The 21,839-nt window shown below is 43.1% G+C and overlaps 1 protein-coding gene across 1 annotated transcript in view; it reads left to right on the top strand.

The window, feature by feature from the left end:
* The window catches only part of LOC149218190 (zinc finger CCCH domain-containing protein 17-like), a 42,641-nt gene extending 21,078 nt beyond the window's left edge, over positions 1-21,563 (top strand). Inside the window, exon 9 of the mRNA XM_089386502.1 lies at positions 21,431-21,563. Within this exon, the coding sequence (XP_089242628.1) occupies positions 21,431-21,563 (133 nt within the window). The remainder of the gene's footprint in view (positions 1-21,430) is intronic.
* Positions 21,564-21,839: the final 276 nt, after the last annotated feature.

Raw genomic sequence — 21,839 nt, 5'->3', positions numbered from 1 at the left:
TGCTTCCCCATGAACTTCTTGACAAAGTTCCTTCATCATGATTGTCAACCACCTCATATTCCATATGAGGACATATTATGTTGATTTCATCTTGTCAATATGTGAACCTTGTTTTCATTCATTTTTCAAAGGAAGAAATCCTTGATCATTCTCACAAGGTGGAGCATTTACCCATGATGTCAACAACTATATGATTACATGACTTGATCTATCAAATATATATGTTGAAGCCTAATCTTGCACGGTCAGAAAAATCTAAATTGCAGGTGAACTTGGGCTAGTAATTAAAATTAAAGGATGCTAATTTTAATGAAGGTTGTTCTAACAAGGCTATGAAATAGGTTTGCACAAGTTTTTTCTGCTTTTGCTGAAGCCAATGCTTATAATTTCTGTTTTAAAAAAATATATATAAATTTTTGGGGCACAAACACTATTATGCTCTCAACATAATTGTGATGCGACATAACATTAAAAAGATGAGCCAAGGCTCAATTCGAAGGTTTCAAGCCAAGTACCGACTTCATTAATCAACAATCAAAGTCAGAGTTCACCATGATCTTTGACGGTTTGGATGGAAGGTATGCATAAAGCGAAGGAGTTGAGGTTACTTCTTACAGCTCATGATATAAATGTGGGGAGGCTATACCCATTAATAGGGTTGGAAGACAAAATCTGATTGGAGAGAAAGGTACTTGCAAAAAGAACATAAAACTTAGTCAATGGTCAGCAACGTCCAGTGTTCCAGATCAATGGTTCACAATTACAGAGCTCAAATCAATGGAGTCCCGACAATACGAAGTACACGAAACTTATGCAAAGCAGTGGTCCTGTAAGAAGTATCCTCAAACTACTCATCGAACAAATTGACGGTCCATAGTTGTTCCGACACCACTCGTCTTTGTTTCCAGTAACCGCTAAGTGTGATCCTAAAGACAGTTTTGGGATTTTATGAAACCACCTTTCTCGGATACGTCCATAAGTAGGGTCACGGGGCTACTCGTCCATTAATAATTTTATTATTATGCATACGGGCCACATGTTTCCTTTAGTGCGATGTTGAAATTTTAGAAGATGAGACTTCATTTGGGCCAAATATGATGTTTTTACATATGCATTATCTAAAATTATTAAAATCATTAGATTGAAGGGATTTCATTTTATAGGAAGGGAGAAATATCTATATATATATATATATATATTCAAATGTTTTTATTTGTAAAATTAAAAAAAGAAGAGAACGGAGAAACAATTTTTATAACTATTCCAAAATTGATTTTCAGAACTCAGTTGACAGTTAGTTCGTTAGGCTGAGGGGGGAAATAAAAATCTGAAAGTGACATTTTGTAAGTGTTCAGGGGGTTTTGGAGTCCAATATCCATGACTGGCATTGTAATGAGAAATTCTCTTTGAAACCAAAGAACACACAACAGTTTTGATCCCAGTTTTGGGTGTAGTTGCAATCATTTTTTTCTCTTGTGATTCAACATTCATCTATTTTTTTCTTCTCTTGGATAGTGTAAGATGCAGCTTGTGCTTTCAGTTTAGTTTTTCATGAATTTACTTATTTGTACTCATGATTATTAATCTTGAAACCCTTAATGAAGAGCTCCACATCCAGGAACTCCATTCACATTTTCTCAGTCTTGCATGATTCTTTCTGCAGTAGTTTAAATTCAGATTCTTAAGTGCCTAATTTGAACTTTGTTCTCTATTTTTCTTCAAATCACTCCTTTGATGCAAAGACCCTACAACCCTCAGACTTTCTCTGACCATTCTGTTTTGAAAGCTAGGATTTTAGAATTAGAACTTTTGGTTGCAATCCCTCATGGCCTTTCCCTCTATCCACTTATTTTAACTATTTCTATTCTATCTTAAGATGTCTCGGGCACTGGTTCCCCCACAGCTAGGAATCGTCTCTGAGAATTGCAACAATATACATACTTCTTTTCTCCTTTTGGTCATCTAGACTTCCTTAGGAAACTTCCTTTCCTTGATTGAAAGTATTTCAATCAACTTGACCTGCTGCACTACTTTGCCACCATACCATCATCCTTGTAATGTAAACAATGTATCCCACACAAAGTGGAATGATTAGCGAGACATTTGCTTCTTCCAAGTAGAGGTGAAACTACTAATAATAGCGGATCTAGATTATTCTCATCCGACAGAAGCTCCTTTCTCATGATGATGATGTATGATGAATTCCTTCCATCATGCTAGATGACTTTCTTTTTAACCATATGCACTACACATGATTTCAATGGCGTTACCATGAGCTACTTCCTTTATGTGATGATTGCTACATCAATGTATACTTCTGCTTCAATTCTCCTTTTCAAGTTACTATAATGAGCTCTTGCTTCAATCGTATGCTTCTACCATGATGCCATCTCCTAATATGATGCATCCTATCATACTTACAATGCTTCCTACCATGATAGCTATTATTTACAAAACTGAAAAGAACTTAGTGGAGGAGATTATCTTAGTCATAGTAGAGATCTCTTACTTCCTCCTTCTTTGATTTCTTCTTCTCAAGTTCTTCCACTTCTTCAGTGATATGGGCTTCTTCCCTTCCTCTTTTATTGTTGTCCTTCTTTAGTTTAGGACAATCTCTCTTGTAGTGCCCATATTCATGACAACCATAGCATTGGATTTTCGACATATTCTTGTTCTTTTTCTGAGGACCAAACTTTCCTTTCTTCCTAGCCATGGAAGCAAATGCTTGTACTTGCTCAATTGATCCTACATCGTTTTTTGCCTTCAACCCGGTTTCTTCAATTCTACATAATGACCACTGTTCACTGAATGGGGTGGCTTCCTTCTTTCCAAATATGCTAGATGTGAAGTTGCCTCATTCCTCTGGAAGTGCATTGAGCACTATGGTGGTAATTTTTTTATCGGGCATTATTTCTCCTAACTCTTGTAGTTGGTCTCTTATTTCTCATACCCTCATAAAGTATGAGGCTATTCCATCATCCCTTGAGATCCTCATTCTGTACAGTTCATTCCTTAAAGATATCACTTCTCCTGTAGTACTTATGGAGAACAATTCTATTAACTTGTCATATATTTCTTTCGATGTCTCCAACTTTGATACATAAGGTATGATTGGATCCTTGATGGATTCTATGAGAATATTTTGAGCCCTTACTTCCCCTTCATATACTTTGCAAGAGCTTGAGCTTCTTCCTTTGGAGGTTTAGTGATTGTACCCTTAACATGTTCAACGACTTCATTTTTTATGAGGATCAAATCTGTCCTCTTCTTCCATGCAAGAAAGTTTGATGACCCAACCAATTTGTTGCTTTCCTTGCAAAATGAAGTCATTTTGATAACAGATTTAGTCATAAATATAGAGGTACTCGTCAAGTGAAGATGCTCCTTGAAGACAATATCTTCAACTTGATGCCTTCTTGATTTAGATGATGATGTTGATAACAGATGTCTTCTTGATGAAGATGTCTTCCTTCAAAAGTGATCCTTCAAAGAGAGGGAGATCATCTTGATTCTTTGATGATGATGACTATGCTTCTTATTGCTTCCCTTGGATGTATAGACTTCAAGATGCTTCAATGAGTTTAAGTGGATGTAGGGTTCTATAGATTTTTTCTTTGTGATGATGACGTGATCTTTCCAAGATTGCTTCAAGTATATGACCCTTCTTTGGATGTGCTAGGGTTTTGAGGTCTTCTTCCTTTGAGATGTGATGATCCTTGAGATGAATGGCCTTTCTTGATGATTGATGCTCTTGATGATCTTCTAGTGCTTCGGCCATTGAGTTTCCTTCTTTAAGCTACCTTTGCTTGATGTAGTCACCTTAGCTCTGATACCATGTTGAGAAATATATGGGCAGCTAGATTAGGTGATTTCTCTTCTTTGATAACTGCTCGTGATGTATTTTTACTTAACCTGATTATCTTTTTCTTTCACTTGATTATTATTAGTATTCTCTTCATCAAACAACTACCAAACCATACAGAACAATGAGACAAAGGACACAAGATATAGGCGATCATCTAGGGGAAAAACCTCTCCAACTGAGGGAAAAACCCACACAAATTATTCTCTTCTTATAGAATCTTCAATTGACGAATTCCAAGACTTATGACCCTTGACAAAGACCCGCCAAGACCAAGTCAAACGTTTCTTCCTTAACAAGCTTTCCTTCCAGCAACTTCTGCAATTTCGACCTCCCAACAAATTCTTCTGCAACTTCGACCTGCCCAGTAGATTCTTCTAGAACTTCGACCTACCCAACAAATTCTTTTGCAACTTCTACCTACCCAGCAAATTCTTTTGCAACTTTGGCCTGCCTAGCAAAATCTTTTGCAACTTTGGCCTGCCTAGCAAAATCTTTTGCAACTTTGACCCAATAGTTTCTTCCTAGCACTTTGACTTTCCCAGTAGCACTTCGACTTGCCCAAAACATTCCAGTACTTCAATTTGCCTAGTAGCTTTCCAGCACTTCAATTGGCCCAGCAATTGTAGAAACCCTAGCATGAGGGAGAGAGAGAGAAACCCAAAACTTTGATCTTGTTCTTCTTCTTCTTTTTTGCCCTTTTCTAGCTAATTTCTTGAGGAGATCGAACTTGCTTGAGAGTCTGTCTAAATGAGGTCGAGTTCTTTCTTATTTATACGCTTTTGAGAGGTACGAATTGTTATCTTTAGGCCGACTTGCCCCTTCATGTAGGCCGACTTGATCATTGCACCATGACGAGGCCTTGGAGGGTATTTTGGCTTTCTTTTTACTCAAATATTTTTTTTTACAATATGTAACATGCCCAAAAATGTCTTCCATACATAACAATGACTCAATTGACTTGTAGACTCTATGAAAAACCCTAGAAGCACACAATGGGTGCTTGAACTAAAAATAAATTTCCCTTGAGCATGAAACCCATGCCTCAAGAATAATAATAATAAATTTATTTTTCTCATTACATCAAAACAGAAAAAATCATGATGACATATTTCATTATGAAGACCGAACCTAGTTACATATTTCAACATCATCGTCCTTTCTCATTTGCCTAATTGAATACAGTGAAGTAAACACATGGAAATTAGGACGCAATGGACAACTTGTTGCACCTTATTTTGGTCTCTTTGATAGATATTATTTCTCAGTTTGAAGTGGTAACCAGCAGTGCTCCTAAAGAAAAACAAGGTCTAATGCCTCACTTGATGACTCCATTGTGAAGAATCTAGTAATGTTGGAAATTGAGGAAGCCATAAAATCCACCTAAATCTGCAAAGAAGGTAATGGTCAATTCACTCTGTGATTGTTGTAAACAATCATAACCATGTAAACAATCAATCTGGGCATCCACAACCATGTAAACAATCATAACATGCATAATCGGAGATTCATTATACCAAGCAACAGGAGGTATACTTATCTTGAATCTGAGATTGGGCAGCCGAGCCAGAGACTGCAACTGATCCAGATTTAAACAGGAACGCAACAAATTACAGAGATAACCATATACACAAAGATGCAGCGGAAATAATACTTCATTTCATTAATGGAAAATACTGACTATGCTTACAAACAGAAATGGCAATAAACTAGCTAGGGCGATGGTAGCTTATCTCTGAGAAGAGATGTGATGGCTACATGCCTCTGAACTGTTCTGAACTGTATTACAATGAGGCTCGAAGGCCTATTTATTGTTGAGAAACAATGGAAAACCCTTCACATACCGAAACCTAACCCTAGAAGATGAAACGCCAAATTGTGGGCCCCGTTTGGGTAAATTGGTACATCAATTTCCCGGGGTCGTAACTTTGGCATACGATCTCCGTTTGACGCGTACGATAGCTCGTTAGAAAGATCTATCCGAGTACTACCACTTTGGGAGGCAATAATAGGGCTCGGTCGCCCCAGAATTCCAAAAAAACGTCGTTTAGGGCCTCAAAACGGCTCCGGAAGTTCAGGACCCGAAAAACTGCTAAAAATAGTAAACTGTGCTACAATTAAGGAAACTGAAAATGCTGAGAAAGACAATGGTGGGGGTCCAGGTGGACCTGGCAGGTGGCCACCAATATCCACCTGGATCATTCCTCCCCCCTTAGGAAGCAATGGTCCCCATTGCGTTGAGCTCCTCCATGAGATGAGGAAACCTCTGCTGAACTTGTTCCCTGGTGAGCCACTTGCCCTGCTGAAGGAGTTGGCCTGCTTTGACAACTCGATACAGTTGGATATGCTGTTGGCGAGTGTTCTTGATCTGTGTGTCCATGATCCGATCAGTTGCAGCTTGTTCCATGCAATCGGGATTTAATTCTGTGGGTTTGAGCTGTTCTGCAATGTCGGATGTGTCTAGCAATGGTGGAAAGTATGGCCGAAGGCGGTCCACATTGAACACTGGGTGCAGGCCAAGGAATGGGGGAATGCTGAGCTCAAATGCATTGTCTCCCATAGCCTTAGTAATGGTGTAAGGACCATATCGAAGTGGTCTCAATTTCCGATAGGCTCCAGTAAGGCGTTCCTTTTGCAAATGCAACCAGACTTTGTCGCCCACCTGAAACTTGTGTGGCACCCGGTGTTGATCATGTCGCTGCTTGTACTTGGCATTTGATTTCTCAAGAATGTCATGGACCTGCTGGCGAATATGTTGGATGCGCTCAATGAAGCTGGTGGCCTTATCTGTTTCGGACTGGACATGAGCTGAATTCATGTGAGTAGCTGCAAGTGGCATGGCCACATCAATGGGGCATAGTGGCTGGAATCCTAAACCCACCTGAAAAGGGCTATGGCCAGTGGAGCTGTGAAGAGCTCGGTTGTAGCTGTGCTGAACATAGGGGAGGCTCTCGTCCCATGTGCGTGGATGCTTTGAGTTATACATGCGCAGAATGTGCACAATCATCCTGTTGACAACCTCTGTCTGGCCATCAGTTTGAGGATGGAAGGCTGTGGACTTCGTGAGTTTGGTGTCCAGCATTGACCAGAGACTGGACCAAAATGTGCTGAGAAATCGACTGTCCCGATCTGAGATGATAGACTGTGGGATCCCAAAGTGCACCCACACTCGTTCAAAGAAGAGTTTAGCAGTGGCTTCTGCTGTGATATTCTTCTTGCAGGCCATCATAATGGCCATCTTTGAGAACCTGTCGACGACCACAAAAACACAGTCATTTCCATGCTTAGTGGAAGGAAGGCCTGACATGTAATCCATGGAGATGGATTCCCAAGGTCGACTAGGGGTAGGCAACGGGGTATAGAGGCCTTGCTTCTTAATGGTCGGTTTGGCAATGGCACAGGCAGTACATGATCGGATGTACTTCCCAACATCCTGTCGAAGATTCGGCCAATAGAAATAGTTTTGCAGTACTGCCACTGTTTTCTCGACCCCGAAATGCCCAGCAGCCCGACTGTAGTGTGCTTCCCAAATCATCTTGGCACGCTCGCTTGAAGGAACACAAAGGTGACCGAGGTGGCATAATAGGGCATCCTGGAGGTGAAAATCTGCAACCTGCCGACCCTCCAAGAGTGTCTGGTATGTGTGGCCGAATTCTGGGTCGCTTTTGTAGAGAAGTGGCCAATCAGAAGTCTCGTGCCCGCAAGAGTTGAGCACGGTGGTTAGCGCCATGATCGGTGGTCGACTGAGGCAATCTGCAACATTATTGGTGCTGCCCTTTTTATACTTGATATTCAAGTGAAACTGTTGCAGGTATGTAGACCACTTCTGATGGCGATCATTCTGCAATTTCCCTTGGGTCTGTATGAATTGCAGAGGTCGGTGGTCTGTGTGGATGACCGTTTCCTTCCCCAAAATGTAATGCTTCCATTGTCGGCAGGCCTGTACAATGGAATACATCTCTTTATCATAAGTGGGGTACTTCCGGACTGTGTCTGAAAGTGTTTCACTGTGATATGCCACTGGATGTCCATGTTGAGTAAGGACTGCCCCAATAGCATAGTCAGAGGCATCTGTCTCGACCTCAAATGGTTGTTGTAAATCTGGTAACGCGAGCACTGGTGCCGTGCAGAGGCGATCCTTCAACTCCCTGAATGCCTTCTGTTGAGATTCAGACCAAAAGAATTTTGCTTTCGCCCCGCCCTTGGTGACTTGACTCAAGGGCCAAGAAATATGAGAAAATCCCAACACAAACCTGCGGTAGAAGTTGGCAAGACCTAGAAAGCTGCGGAGCTCTGTTAGAGTGGTTGGAGAGGGCCAATCCCGAATGACTTGGACCTTGGCTGGATCGACATGCACCCCCTGTTCATCAATGATGTATCCCAGATACTGGACCTCGGTCATGCCAAAAGTGCATTTCTCCAAATTGGCACATAGCTTGTGTTGCCGCAGTGTTTGGAGAACCTGTCGGATGTGGTGGAGGTGCTCTTCCCAACTCTGGCTGAAGATCAGAATGTCATCCAAGTATACTACTACAAAGGAGTTGGTGAATGGCCGCAAGATGTCATCCATTAGCCTCATAAAGGTTGCAGGAGCATTCGTCAATCCGAAAGGCATGACCAACCATTCGAAGAGGCCCTCCTTGGATTTGAAGGCAGTCTTCCACACATCTGAGGGTTCAATTGGTACCTGGTGATATCCTGACTTCAGATCGATCTTGCTGAAATATTTCGCCCCCTTTAGTTGGTCTAGGAGGTCATCAATCCGCGGGATCGGGTACCTATTACGGACAGTGATCTTGTTCAGCGCCCGATAGTCAATACAGAGTCTCCACGTCCCATCCTTCTTCTGTACCAACACTATCGGGCTCCCACAGGGCGAAGAACTCGGACGGATGTGACCTTTCTGTAGGAGCTCCTGAATCTGCCTCTTGATTTCATTGTTCTCCAGAACGGAGCGCCGATAAATTGGTCCATTGGGTAGCGGCGCACCTGGGGTCAGATCAATGGAGTGCTTGACTTGACAGTGCAGAGGAACCCCTGCCGGGGAGGTGAAGATGTCTTTGTACTCCTCCACAATCTTGTCCATTTGTAGCTGCCGTGCAGAGGGACCTCGTTTGGAGGCCGCGGCCACTGTCTTCTTCTTCCCTTGAGGGCGTATCATCAGGAAAACAAATTTCCTGGTTTTGGAAATGATCTTACTGCATTGTTTTGCAGTAATCAAAGAGATGGCGGCAGGTGGTGGTACCTCTGGTATCCTGAACAACTTATTTCCCAATGTAATAATAACAGCACGGGGCCTTGATTCATACACAGCATGTCGCTTCCACAAGTATGGTTGTCCTAGTAATACATCACAAACTTCAAGGGGAGCAATGTCACACAATACCTCATCCGTGAAGGGCTTGATGTTGTATGGAAGGCGACACTGCTGGCTCACGCGAAGATCTCGCCCTTGGTAAAGCCACCCAATGGTGTATGGTTGTGGATGTGCTGTGGTCGGTAAGCCCAACCGCTTCACGACCTCTGCCGAAATGAGGTTCTTTTGACTCCCGCTATCAACAATGAACTGTATCGGGGAGCCCTTGACCCACATCTGGGAGTGGAAGAGACGCTCCTCCTCCTCTGGATCTTCGGGTTCATTTTTCTGGATCTTTGCGGTAGCAACAGTGGCGCTGGGATCCGCATCAATGATCTGCTTCCCTTTTTCATACCCCTTATCGGGTTCTGACTCAGAGTCGGAACATGCATCTGATTCTGAAACCTTTAGCTCAGCCACCAGTGACTGTTTGGCCCGACACTCACTTGTGTTGTGAGTGGAGCTCTTATGGAACTCGCACCATTTTCCAGTGTCCTTTCTCGGCTTCGCGGCGTTGCTCTTTGCTTGCAGCTTCAGCTGGTTGTCTTGGGCTGTCCCGCCTTGGCTTTGTCCTTTGTTCTGTGGTTTAGGGGCACCTTTCCCCTGCTTTGGATTCGCAGATCCAAAGTCTCGCTTCTTTTGTTTAAACTTCTGCTCGACTTTGACGGCATACCGGTATGCTGCGCCGAGCGAGGGGATGTTTAGGAACTGTATTTCTTCCTGGATGTACTTGTGCAGGCAGCCACGGTATTTGAGTATCAAATGTTGCTCCGAATCCTTGATACCCAACTTTGTGCGAAGGGTATGGAAAAGATTGGTGAACTCCGGCACATCTTGGTCCCTTCCCTGCCGCAGCGTGGTCCACTTTATGTATTCATCCTCATAGCTTCCGACAGGGTAGTACTGCTCCTTGATGGCATCCCGGAACGAATCCCAGGTGGGTGCGGCTGAAAATAGTGAGCCAGTACTTTCATCCTTCTGCTCGCAGTAGGTTTCCCACCAGTCCTTGACGTGGGGGGCTGCTTTGAGAAGAGCAAAAACAATCTTTTCCCGACTCGAAAATTCATGAACAGAAAAATAACCCTCTAGCAGATTTAACCATTTATCTACGGCATCGGCGTCTATCTGACCCTCGAATATGGGGATTTCAAAATTAACTTGTACCTTAAAGGGTGTGGCGTTTCCAGAGGAGCTGCTGGAAGCCGATGCGCCGCTTCTGGGTAGCCGCTGAAGGATCTGCGCAAAGCTGTCCATCATCGCGTTCCGTTGTCGCTCGAGCGCTTCTTCGAGCAAGATTTTGATGGGATCTCCTGCCCCCTCGTCTTTCTTCTCGTCCGCCATGGGAGGCCGTCGGGATTTGCGAGGCTGGTCTTGCAAAGGTTCAACCAGTTCAAGCCCTAACTCCTTATATCCCGACCTTGTTGGGGACATGCAAAGAAAAACAGAGAAAAAGCAGACCGCTCTGATACCACTGATCCAGATTTAAACAGGAACGCAACAAATTACAGAGATAACCATATACACAAAGATGCAGCGGAAATAATACTTCATTTCATTAATGGAAAATACTGACATATGCTTACAAACAGAAATGGCAATAAACTAGCTAGGGCGATGGTAGCTTATCTCTGAGAAGAGATGTGATGGCTACATGCCTCTGAACTGTTCTGAACTGTATTACAATGAGGCTCGAAGGCCTATTTATTGTTGAGAAACAATGGAAAACCCTTCACATACCGAAACCTAACCCTAGAAGATGAAACGCCAAATTGTGGGCCCCGTTTGGGTAAATTGGTACATCAATTTCCCGGGGTCGTAACTTTGGCATACGATCTCCGTTTGACGCGTACGATAGCTCGTTAGAAAGATCTATCCGAGTACTACCACTTTGGGAGGCAATAATAGGGCTCGGTCGCCCCAGAATTCCAAAAAAACGTCGTTTAGGGCCTCAAAACGGCTCCGGAAGTTCAGGACCCGAAAAACTGCTAAAAATAGTAAACTGTGCTACAATTAAGGAAACTGAAAATGCTGAGAAAGACAATGGTGGGGGTCCAGGTGGACCTGGCAGGTGGCCACCAATATCCACCTGGATCATTCCTCCCCCCTTAGGAAGCAATGGTCCCCATTGCGTTGAGCTCCTCCATGAGATGAGGAAACCTCTGCTGAACTTGTTCCCTGGTGAGCCACTTGCCCTGCTGAAGGAGTTGGCCTGCTTTGACAACTCGATACAGTTGGATATGCTGTTGGCGAGTGTTCTTGATCTGTGTGTCCATGATCCGATCAGTTGCAGCTTGTTCCATGCAATCTGGATTTAATTCTGTGGGTTTGAGCTGTTCTGCAATGTCGGATGTGTCTAGCAATGGTGGAAAGTATGGCCGAAGGCGGTCCACATTGAACACTGGGTGCAGGCCAAGGAATGGGGGAATGCTGAGCTCAAATGCATTGTCTCCCATAGCCTTAGTAATGGTGTAAGGACCATATCGAAGTGGTCTCAATTTCCGATAGGCTCCAGTAAGGCGTTCCTTTTGCAAATGCAACCAGACTTTGTCGCCCACCTGAAACTTGTGTGGCACCCGGTGTTGATCATGTCGCTGCTTGTACTTGGCATTTGATTTCTCAAGAATGTCATGGACCTGCTGGCGAATATGTTGGATGCGCTCAATGAAGCTGGTGGCCTTATCTGTTTCGGACTGGACATGAGCTGAATTCATGTGAGTAGCTGCAAGTGGCATGGCCACATCAATGGGGCATAGTGGCTGGAATCCTAAACCCACCTGAAAAGGGCTATGGCCAGTGGAGCTGTGAAGAGCTCGGTTGTAGCTGTGCTGAACATAGGGGAGGCTCTCGTCCCATGTGCGTGGATGCTTTGAGTTATACATGCGCAGAATGTGCACAATCATCCTGTTGACAACCTCTGTCTGGCCATCAGTTTGAGGATGGAAGGCTGTGGACTTCGTGAGTTTGGTGTCCAGCATTGACCAGAGACTGGACCAAAATGTGCTGAGAAACCGACTGTCCCGATCTGAGATGATAGACTGTGGGATCCCAAAGTGCACCCACACTCGTTCAAAGAAGAGTTTAGCAGTGGCTTCTGCTGTGATATTCTTCTTGCAGGCCATCATAATGGCCATCTTTGAGAACCTGTCGACGACCACAAAAACACAGTCATTTCCATGCTTAGTGGAAGGAAGGCCTGACATGTAATCCATGGAGATGGATTCCCAAGGTCGACTAGGGGTAGGCAACGGGGTATAGAGGCCTTGCTTCTTAATGGTCGGTTTGGCAATGGCACAGGCAGTACATGATCGGATGTACTTCCCAACATCCTGTCGAAGATTCGGCCAATAGAAATAGTTTTGCAGTACTGCCACTGTTTTCTCGACCCCGAAATGCCCAGCAGCCCGACTGTAGTGTGCTTCCCAAATCATCTTGGCACGCTCGCTTGAAGGAACACAAAGGTGACCGAGGTGGCATAATAGGGCATCCTGGAGGTGAAAATCTGCAACCTGCCGACCCTCCAAGAGTGTCTGGTATGTGTGGCCGAATTCTGGGTCGCTTTTGTAGAGAAGTGGCCAATCAGAAGTCTCGTGCCCGCAAGAGTTGAGCACGGTGGTTAGCGCCATGATCGGTGGTCGACTGAGGCAATCTGCAACATTATTGGTGCTGCCCTTTTTATACTTGATATTCAAGTGAAACTGTTGCAGGTATGTAGACCACTTCTGATGGCGATCATTCTGCAATTTCCCTTGGGTCTGTATGAATTGCAGAGGTCGGTGGTCTGTGTGGATGACCGTTTCCTTCCCCAAAATGTAATGCTTCCATTGTCGGCAGGCCTGTACAATGGAATACATCTCTTTATCATAAGTGGGGTACTTCCGGACTGTGTCTGAAAGTGTTTCACTGTGATATGCCACTGGATGTCCATGTTGAGTAAGGACTGCCCCAATAGCATAGTCAGAGGCATCTGTCTCGACCTCAAATGGTTGTTGTAAATCTGGTAACGCGAGCACTGGTGCCGTGCAGAGGCGATCCTTCAACTCCCTGAATGCCTTCTGTTGAGATTCAGACCAAAAGAATTTTGCTTTCGCCCCGCCCTTGGTGACTTGACTCAAGGGCCAAGAAATATGAGAAAATCCCAACACAAACCTGCGGTAGAAGTTGGCAAGACCTAGAAAGCTGCGGAGCTCTGTTAGAGTGGTTGGAGAGGGCCAATCCCGAATGACTTGGACCTTGGCTGGATCGACATGCACCCCCTGTTCATCAATGATGTATCCCAGATACTGGACCTCGGTCATGCCAAAAGTGCATTTCTCCAAATTGGCACATAGCTTGTGTTGCCGCAGTGTTTGGAGAACCTGTCGGATGTGGTGGAGGTGCTCTTCCCAACTCTGGCTGAAGATCAGAATGTCATCCAAGTATACTACTACAAAGGAGTTGGTGAATGGCCGCAAGATGTCATCCATTAGCCTCATAAAGGTTGCAGGAGCATTCGTCAATCCGAAAGGCATGACCAACCATTCGAAGAGGCCCTCCTTGGATTTGAAGGCAGTCTTCCACACATCTGAGGGTTCAATTGGTACCTGGTGATATCCTGACTTCAGATCGATCTTGCTGAAATATTTCGCCCCCTTTAGTTGGTCTAGGAGGTCATCAATCCGCGGGATCGGGTACCTATTACGGACAGTGATCTTGTTCAGCGCCCGATAGTCAATACAGAGTCTCCACGTCCCATCCTTCTTCTGTACCAACACTATCGGGCTCCCACAGGGCGAAGAACTCGGACGGATGTGACCTTTCTGTAGGAGCTCCTGAATCTGCCTCTTGATTTCATTGTTCTCCAGAACGGAGCGCCGATAAATTGGTCCATTGGGTAGCGGCGCACCTGGGGTCAGATCAATGGAGTGCTTGACTTGACAGTGCAGAGGAACCCCTGCCGGGGAGGTGAAGATGTCTTTATACTCCTCCACAATCTTGTCCATTTGTAGCTGCCGTGCAGAGGGACCTCGTTTGGAGGCCGCGGCCACTGTCTTCTTCTTCCCTTGAGGGCGTATCATCAGGAAAACAAATTTCCTGGTTTTGGAAATGATCTTACTGCATTGTTTTGCAGTAATCAAAGAGATGGCGGCAGGTGGTGGTACCTCTGGTATCCTGAACAACTTATTTCCCAATGTAATAATAACAGCACGGGGCCTTGATTCATACACAGCATGTCGCTTCCACAAGTATGGTTGTCCTAGTAATACATCACAAACTTCAAGGGGAGCAATGTCACACAATACCTCATCCGTGAAGGGCTTGATGTTGTATGGAAGGCGACACTGCTGGCTCACGCGAAGATCTCGCCCTTGGTAAAGCCACCCAATGGTGTATGGTTGTGGATGTGCTGTGGTCGGTAAGCCCAACCGCTTCACGACCTCTGCCGAAATGAGGTTCTTTTGACTCCCGCTATCAACAATGAACTGTATCGGGGAGCCCTTGACCCACATCTGGGAGTGGAAGAGACGCTCCTCCTCCTCTGGATCTTCGGGTTCATTTTTCTGGATCTTTGCGGTAGCAACAGTGGCGCTGGGATCCGCATCAATGATCTGCTTCCCTTTTTCATACCCCTTATCGGGTTCTGACTCAGAGTCGGAACATGCATCTGATTCTGAAACCTTTAGCTCAGCCACCAGTGACTGTTTGGCCCGACACTCACTTGTGTTGTGAGTGGAGCTCTTATGGAACTCGCACCATTTTCCAGTGTCCTTTCTCGGCTTCGCGGCGTTGCTCTTTGCTTGCAGCTTCAGCTGGTTGTCTTGGGCTGTCCCGCCTTGGCTTTGTCCTTTGTTCTGTGGTTTAGGGGCACCTTTCCCCTGCTTTGGATTCGCAGATCCAAAGTCTCGCTTCTTTTGTTTAAACTTCTGCTCGACTTTGACGGCATACCGGTATGCTGCGCCGAGCGAGGGGATGTTTAGGAACTGTATTTCTTCCTGGATGTACTTGTGTAGGCAGCCACGGTATTTGAGTATCAAATGTTGCTCCGAATCCTTGATACCCAACTTTGTGCGAAGGGTATGGAAAAGATTGGTGAACTCCGGCACATCTTGGTCCCTTCCCTGCCGCAGCGTGGTCCACTTTATGTATTCATCCTCATAGCTTCCGACAGGGTAGTACTGCTCCTTGATGGCATCCCGGAACGAATCCCAGGTGGGTGCGGCTGAAAATAGTGAGCCAGTACTTTCATCCTTCTGCTCGCAGTAGGTTTCCCACCAGTCCTTGACGTGGGGGGCTGCTTTGAGAAGAGCAAAAACAATCTTTTCCCGACTCGAAAATTCATGAACAGAAAAATAACCCTCTAGCAGATTTAACCATTTATCTACGGCATCGGCGTCTATCTGACCCTCGAATATGGGGATTTCAAAATTAACTTGTACCTTAAAGGGTGTGGCGTTTCCAGAGGAGCTGCTGGAAGCCGATGCGCCGCTTCTGGGTAGCCGCTGAAGGATCTGCGCAAAGCTGTCCATCATCGCGTTCCGTTGTCGCTCGAGCGCTTCTTCGAGCAAGATTTTGATGGGATCTCCTGCCCCCTCGTCTTTCTTCTCGTCCGCCATGGGAGGCCGTCGGGATTTGCGAGGCTGGTCTTGCAAAGGTTCAACCAGTTCAAGCCCTAACTCCTTATATCCCGACCTTGTTGGGGACATGCAAAGAAAAACAGAGAAAAAGCAGACCGCTCTGATACCACTGATCCAGATTTAAACAGGAACGCAACAAATTACAGAGATAACCATATACACAAAGATGCAGCGGAAATAATACTTCATTTCATTAATGGAAAATACTGACATATGCTTACAAACAGAAATGGCAATAAACTAGCTAGGGCGATGGTAGCTTATCTCTGAGAAGAGATGTGATGGCTACATGCCTCTGAACTGTTCTGAACTGTATTACAATGAGGCTCGAAGGCCTATTTATTGTTGAGAAACAATGGAAAACCCTTCACATACCGAAACCTAACCCTAGAAGATGAAACGCCAAATTGTGGGCCCCGTTTGGGTAAATTGGTACATCAATTTCCCGGGGTCGTAACTTTGGCATACGATCTCCGTTTGACGCGTACGATAGCTCGTTAGAAAGATCTATCCGAGTACTACCACTTTGGGAGGCAACAATAGGGCTTGGTCGCCCTAGAATTCCAAAAAAACGTCGTTTAGGGCCTCAAAACGGCTCCGGAAGTTCAGGACCCGAAAAACTGCTAAAAATAGTAAACTGTGCTACAATTAAGGAAACTGAAAATGCTGAGAAAGACAATGGTGGGGGTCCAGGTGGACCTGGCAGGTGGCCACCAATATCCACCTGGATCAGCAACTCACCACCCAACCATAGATTGCGCTGCACAACAGTCTTTCTTGCATCCCAATCAGCCCGAAACCAAATTCTAGGGCCAAGGAGGCTGCACTAGGGACAAAATCAATCTGCCAATGAACCAGGAATTTACAGAGTTCTAGTCTACCTCCACCTTGAATAATTTACCATAGCACTCTTAAAGGAAAATTAAAACCCACTGTCACAACTATGGCCCACTCTCACACAAATTTCACTGCTCGATAACCCTATCTCCTCTGCAACATACTCATAGCAATAACAATCAATACTTACTCTGACTATCAGTCAAACTCAGCAACAACAAATCGACTTAGTAGTAAACAACAATAAGGATATCCATTCCTCCATGACAAAACATCAACTACACCATCCCAGAGACATAATTGCAAAGCTTCTCGTAATCCTGCAAGAACTATATCAGCACAATAGAACATTTTGTTCTAAATAGAAGTAACAAACTCTATTAAACACTTTGCAAAACCTTGATCAATGCTCAGGCACATTGGTTCAGCACTGTAGTATATTCCTTGCATCCAAGGTGCACAAACTCCAACAGTAAATGCTTAAATTGCATCTGTTCTAAAGCATTAACGTATTGGCACACTATGTTACCAGAAACGGAACGGGAGCATTCGTTTCTGAAAAAAAAAACGCAAAGAAAATGGAACGGTACGGAAAATGCCGTTTTGTATGGTTGTTTTGGTTTTTCAATACATGAAACCGGTTTCTCCAGAAACAAATGGTTTTTTGATACAGTTTTATGAGAAACATCGTTCTGGTTCATTTGTAATGTTGGTCTCATTCCAATTGGACGTTGAGCCGAATTAAAAAAAATGAAGGTTGGTTTTGTGGATAGTTTTCGGTTTTATGGTGTATTGTGCTTAACCTAAAATTTCTGTAACAACATTGTCTATTTAGGAATTTTGTTTGTTGAAATTATATTATTTTGATGTGTTTTCTATTGTTATGTTTTTTTAATGTTTTAATCATTTTTTCTTAATTTTTGTGTTGGTTCTATTTAAAAGTGTATTTAGTGTAGAGTTTCTTATATAGTTTTATTGTATTTAATATTTAAAAATTGTTTCTTTATACAAAATTATAAATTTAAACGCACATGGTTACATTATATATTATTTTTATTATTATAAAGATTAATTATTATTATAATGGATTAACAATAAAGTTTTGAAAGTTTGATGGTAATTTTTTTAAGGTTTTGTTTAGTTGTAGCATTTCTGGTTCTCAACCCTTCTGCTTTTTCTATGCAAAATGTCAGTGGAGGGAGCAACACTTCTTCCAATAGAAAGATTTTTGAAGATAGTAGTAGTTCTAAACAACCTTCTACTTTTGGCTCAATTCCAGAATCCCAATGGAGCTCAATTCAATCTTCACCATCCTATTACCCAACTAGGGAAAATACAACCTAGTAGTTGCTTGCCAAATACTACAATGTAGCCCAAATTTGAGGTCCGCTCAAATCATATGGGAGAATATACACATGATATGCGAGGTTATGTACTCATCCGGAAATTTCTAGGGATATGGCCTTCAAAAAAATCCCACTCTCACTAGGTCCAAATCTATGTTGCAGGAAACGTGGGGTAGGAGGGCGTTTCCGTACGGAAACGGGTATGAAACGCTGAAACGCGTTTGGTACGGCCCTAAAACGCGTTTCAGGCCGTACTGCCACATTTCACGAAATTGAAACGTGGCCAGTACGGCCTAAAACGCGTTTCAAGGCCGTACGACCCACGTTTCAGCATTTACTTGTGTTTTTTTTAATTTTTATTTGTTTTGTAATTTATTGTTACGTTAGCCTAGTGACTCCTAGTTGCTTCCAGATGCCTGTCTAAAGTTATAAAAGTGAACTTTTGCCCTAGTGTTGATATGCAGTTCTTGGTAATGTTAAATTCTTAAAGTAAAAGTGATATTCTCCTTTATTTTTCATTTTCATCCTTTTACTTAAATTTTTAACATTACCATGAAATGACTCAGGATGTTTGAGAGTGGTTTCGCCCTCATTGGATTTCATATGGAGAAAGTAGAATTTTAGATCTCACTCAAAATCCAGCAGACTTATTTGTTTTTCAGGATTTCAGGATTGGGGTGATTGCAATGTTTCCATTGGATTTTATCATGTACTAGGGTATGGAACTTGTATTTAATCGAGAGAACAAAGCCCTCTATGCAAGGGAGACTCCCAATAATCAAGAGAATGTAGGGTACTAGGGTATGAAACTTGTATTTAATCAAGAGCACTAAGGTCATTCGACTACGTAGGAGGAGACTCCCAATCAAGCACGAGACAAAATTAGAAATTTCTCGTGGTTGATTTTGGATATTTCTATTTTCATTATGTGATTATTCATGAGTAAATGTGATGTAAATTTAGATACTTATAGTTTATGCATTGACAATTGACAATTTTATCATAATGTAATAAATTAAAATGTATCATATATGCTTTATGATTGCACATATTTCTTAAATGTTCTAATATATATATATATATATATATATATATATATATATATATTCGCGTTTCCCCGTTTCCAAAATTTGGGGAGGTCGCGTTTCGTATCGCTTCCCGTTTCGGAAACTCGTACCCGTTTCCCCGTTTCGTGCAACCTTGGTCCAAATCAAGTGGAATTGGAAAGGTCAAATCAAGCTTGAGTTCAATGCCAAAGGTTTCTTTACTATAAGAGGATCAAACATGGGTCTTAGAATGACCCATGTAAGCAACACAAGCTTTGTTTCTCACTATCAATATTCGAGAATGGTCTATGTAAGCAAGGAAAGCCTATAAACAACTATCTATAAACCACATTATTGGAGAACGCAGATGATGTCTGTGTTGTTTTATGTTTTTCACATTTTTCTTGTTTTTTTTCTCTCTCCTCGTTTCTTGAATGCAAAACCTCCAAACTCCGTTTCTCGTCCCGTTGTTGTTTCTCGTTTCTGGTAACATAGCTGGCACATATGATCAGGCCTTCAATTTGCATACCATACATGGATTTACAACAATCTCGGAGCTCACGCTCTGATTTCGCTCCATATGCACAGGACTCTTCTTGAAGGCTTGCAACATCATGCTGACACCTTCAAAACTCCAGTTGACCTCAGGTAACTGTAAAACACACAGCCACTGCAATGCATTGCCCTTGTGCACCATATGCTTAGCCCACTCGATTTTTTTTTTTTATAATCTTCATCGCATTTCACACCAAAACAACCAATGCTCTATATTCAGTTGCGTACATTAGGTAACAGTGCTTATGATCCATTCTATGACTGATTCTTAACACACAGGTTACAGCAAAATACTCCATACACACCAAAACAACCAATGCTCTATATTCAGTTGCATACATTAGGTAACTGTGCTTATGATCCATTCTCTGACTGATTCTTAACACACAGGTTACAGCAAAATACTCCATACAATCGTACAATGTGCCACCCCAGCTCTTTCCATAACATAGCATACAAAACCAGTGCCCCTAACGCACTAAACCCATTGTTATGCCCCTCTTGACATCCTCTAACAATGCTTGCTATTTTAAGCCACACCTTTTCACACTTCAAGGTCCCCTTGTTTCGAATTCTTCCCCAATCTGTTTTTTTGTTTTCCTGTTTTACTAGACTCTCCCCAGGCCAGCCACATAGTGACACCTATCTCCTTGTCCCCTCGATTCTTTTTTCCCATCTCCTTGTCCCCTCGATTTTTTTCTGCCTTTGAAATTCTTGTTACAGTGGTTGCCAAGCTAACCACTGCATAGTCCAATCACCAACTACGCAACCCAGTCACCAATTGATTCTTCATTGTGTTGTCCTGTCTTCCTAAATCGTTGTCCCCCTTTGCTGGCATCATGCATGTTGTTGCAATAAATCCTATTCCCTGTCCTTTATCTCTCTGCTGGCAGTTAGAAAAACCGTCCCTTTTGTGAACATCTGTCAGCCTTCATGGCTTTCAAAAGCAACCAAATCCCAAGCAGTTTACCTCCTCAGCCCTAGAATAAGTGTCCGTTTGTATCAGCCCATGTTTAATTTATTTAATCTAAATTAAAACAGAAAAGGGTAACCAGGGCTGTCACAACACTCTCTTACTCGGCCACCTTCCATAGGCCCTCCTGGCCCTCAAAGATTTAAGTTCTACTCTCTTACTCGGCCACCTTGCATAGGCCCTCCTAGCCCTCAAAGATTTAAGGCCTACTCGACCTTGTCCTCATGTGAAAATTGGTCTCTTGCCAAGCCACACGATGACAAGAATGAATCACACACCCTTGTACTTATACTTTTCCAAAGGGTGTAATACCATGGATCATAATACCATGGGTTATCAGAATACCATGGGTATATAGGTGCAAAGTCCCATGGCTTAGCCCACTTGCACCACACGTGAGAATACTCCCAATGCTACCCAAAACATCAACAACTTTGTTTCACAAAGCCTTCCTACTTTGATACTACACTTTTCTCTACTCTTGTCTTCACAATTTACAACCATATATGGTTTTAATACAACTTTAAACCATATCTTTCTTACGATTTTACTCGAATGCCAGAAGGATGCTTTAGTATGTTCCCTCCGATGGGCATTTCCTATATCTGGTTTATATGTTTATCCTGAGAATGGCAGTAGGTTTGATTTTGGTTTGGGCTATTTGAGGATTATTTACTTCTTGTTTTAAAAATATTTCAGGCACTCGAAAATTTTGCAGGCACTCGTTTATGGATTGACCTTGTCAGTTTTGTAATTGATGTAGAGACAGTAATGTATGTTTTGTCGAAATGTTCTCCTATTGGCTATTTTTTGGGGTATAATAAACATTTATTGGTTTTTCCAGGTTTCATGAACGAGGTAGAGCGTTCTCAAGAAATGAAGTGCGAGCATTTCAGATTGGACCTGAAGGAGTATTTTTCACTGGTGATGGAATGGGTGAACTTAAAGTATGGAAATGGGCTACCCAGACACCTTGAGAAGCTGACATGGCCTATAAAATTATTGTTGTAATCAGAGACCTCAAAGTTGGAATGCTACTGTGGAATTTTTGTTGTAAGCATCAGTCTCAAGTTGCAAAGCTGCTATCGTGACCCCTTCATATTTATTTTTCACTGGTGATGGAATGGGTGAACTTAAAGCATGGAAATGGGCTACCCAGACACCTTGAGAAGCTGACATGGCCTATAAAATTATTGTTGTAATCAGAGGCCTCAAAGTTGGAATGCTACTGTGGAATTTTTGTTGTAAGCATC

Source organism: Pinus tabuliformis, chromosome Q, assembly GCF_031772625.1.
Source record: "Pinus tabuliformis cultivar Carrire ecotype Pingquan chromosome Q, CPIR1, whole genome shotgun sequence".
NCBI classification, from domain to species: Eukaryota; Viridiplantae; Streptophyta; class Pinopsida; order Pinales; family Pinaceae; genus Pinus; species Pinus tabuliformis.
The sequence above is the reverse complement of the archived record's forward strand: the minus strand, read 5'-3'. Positions and strand labels throughout refer to the sequence as shown.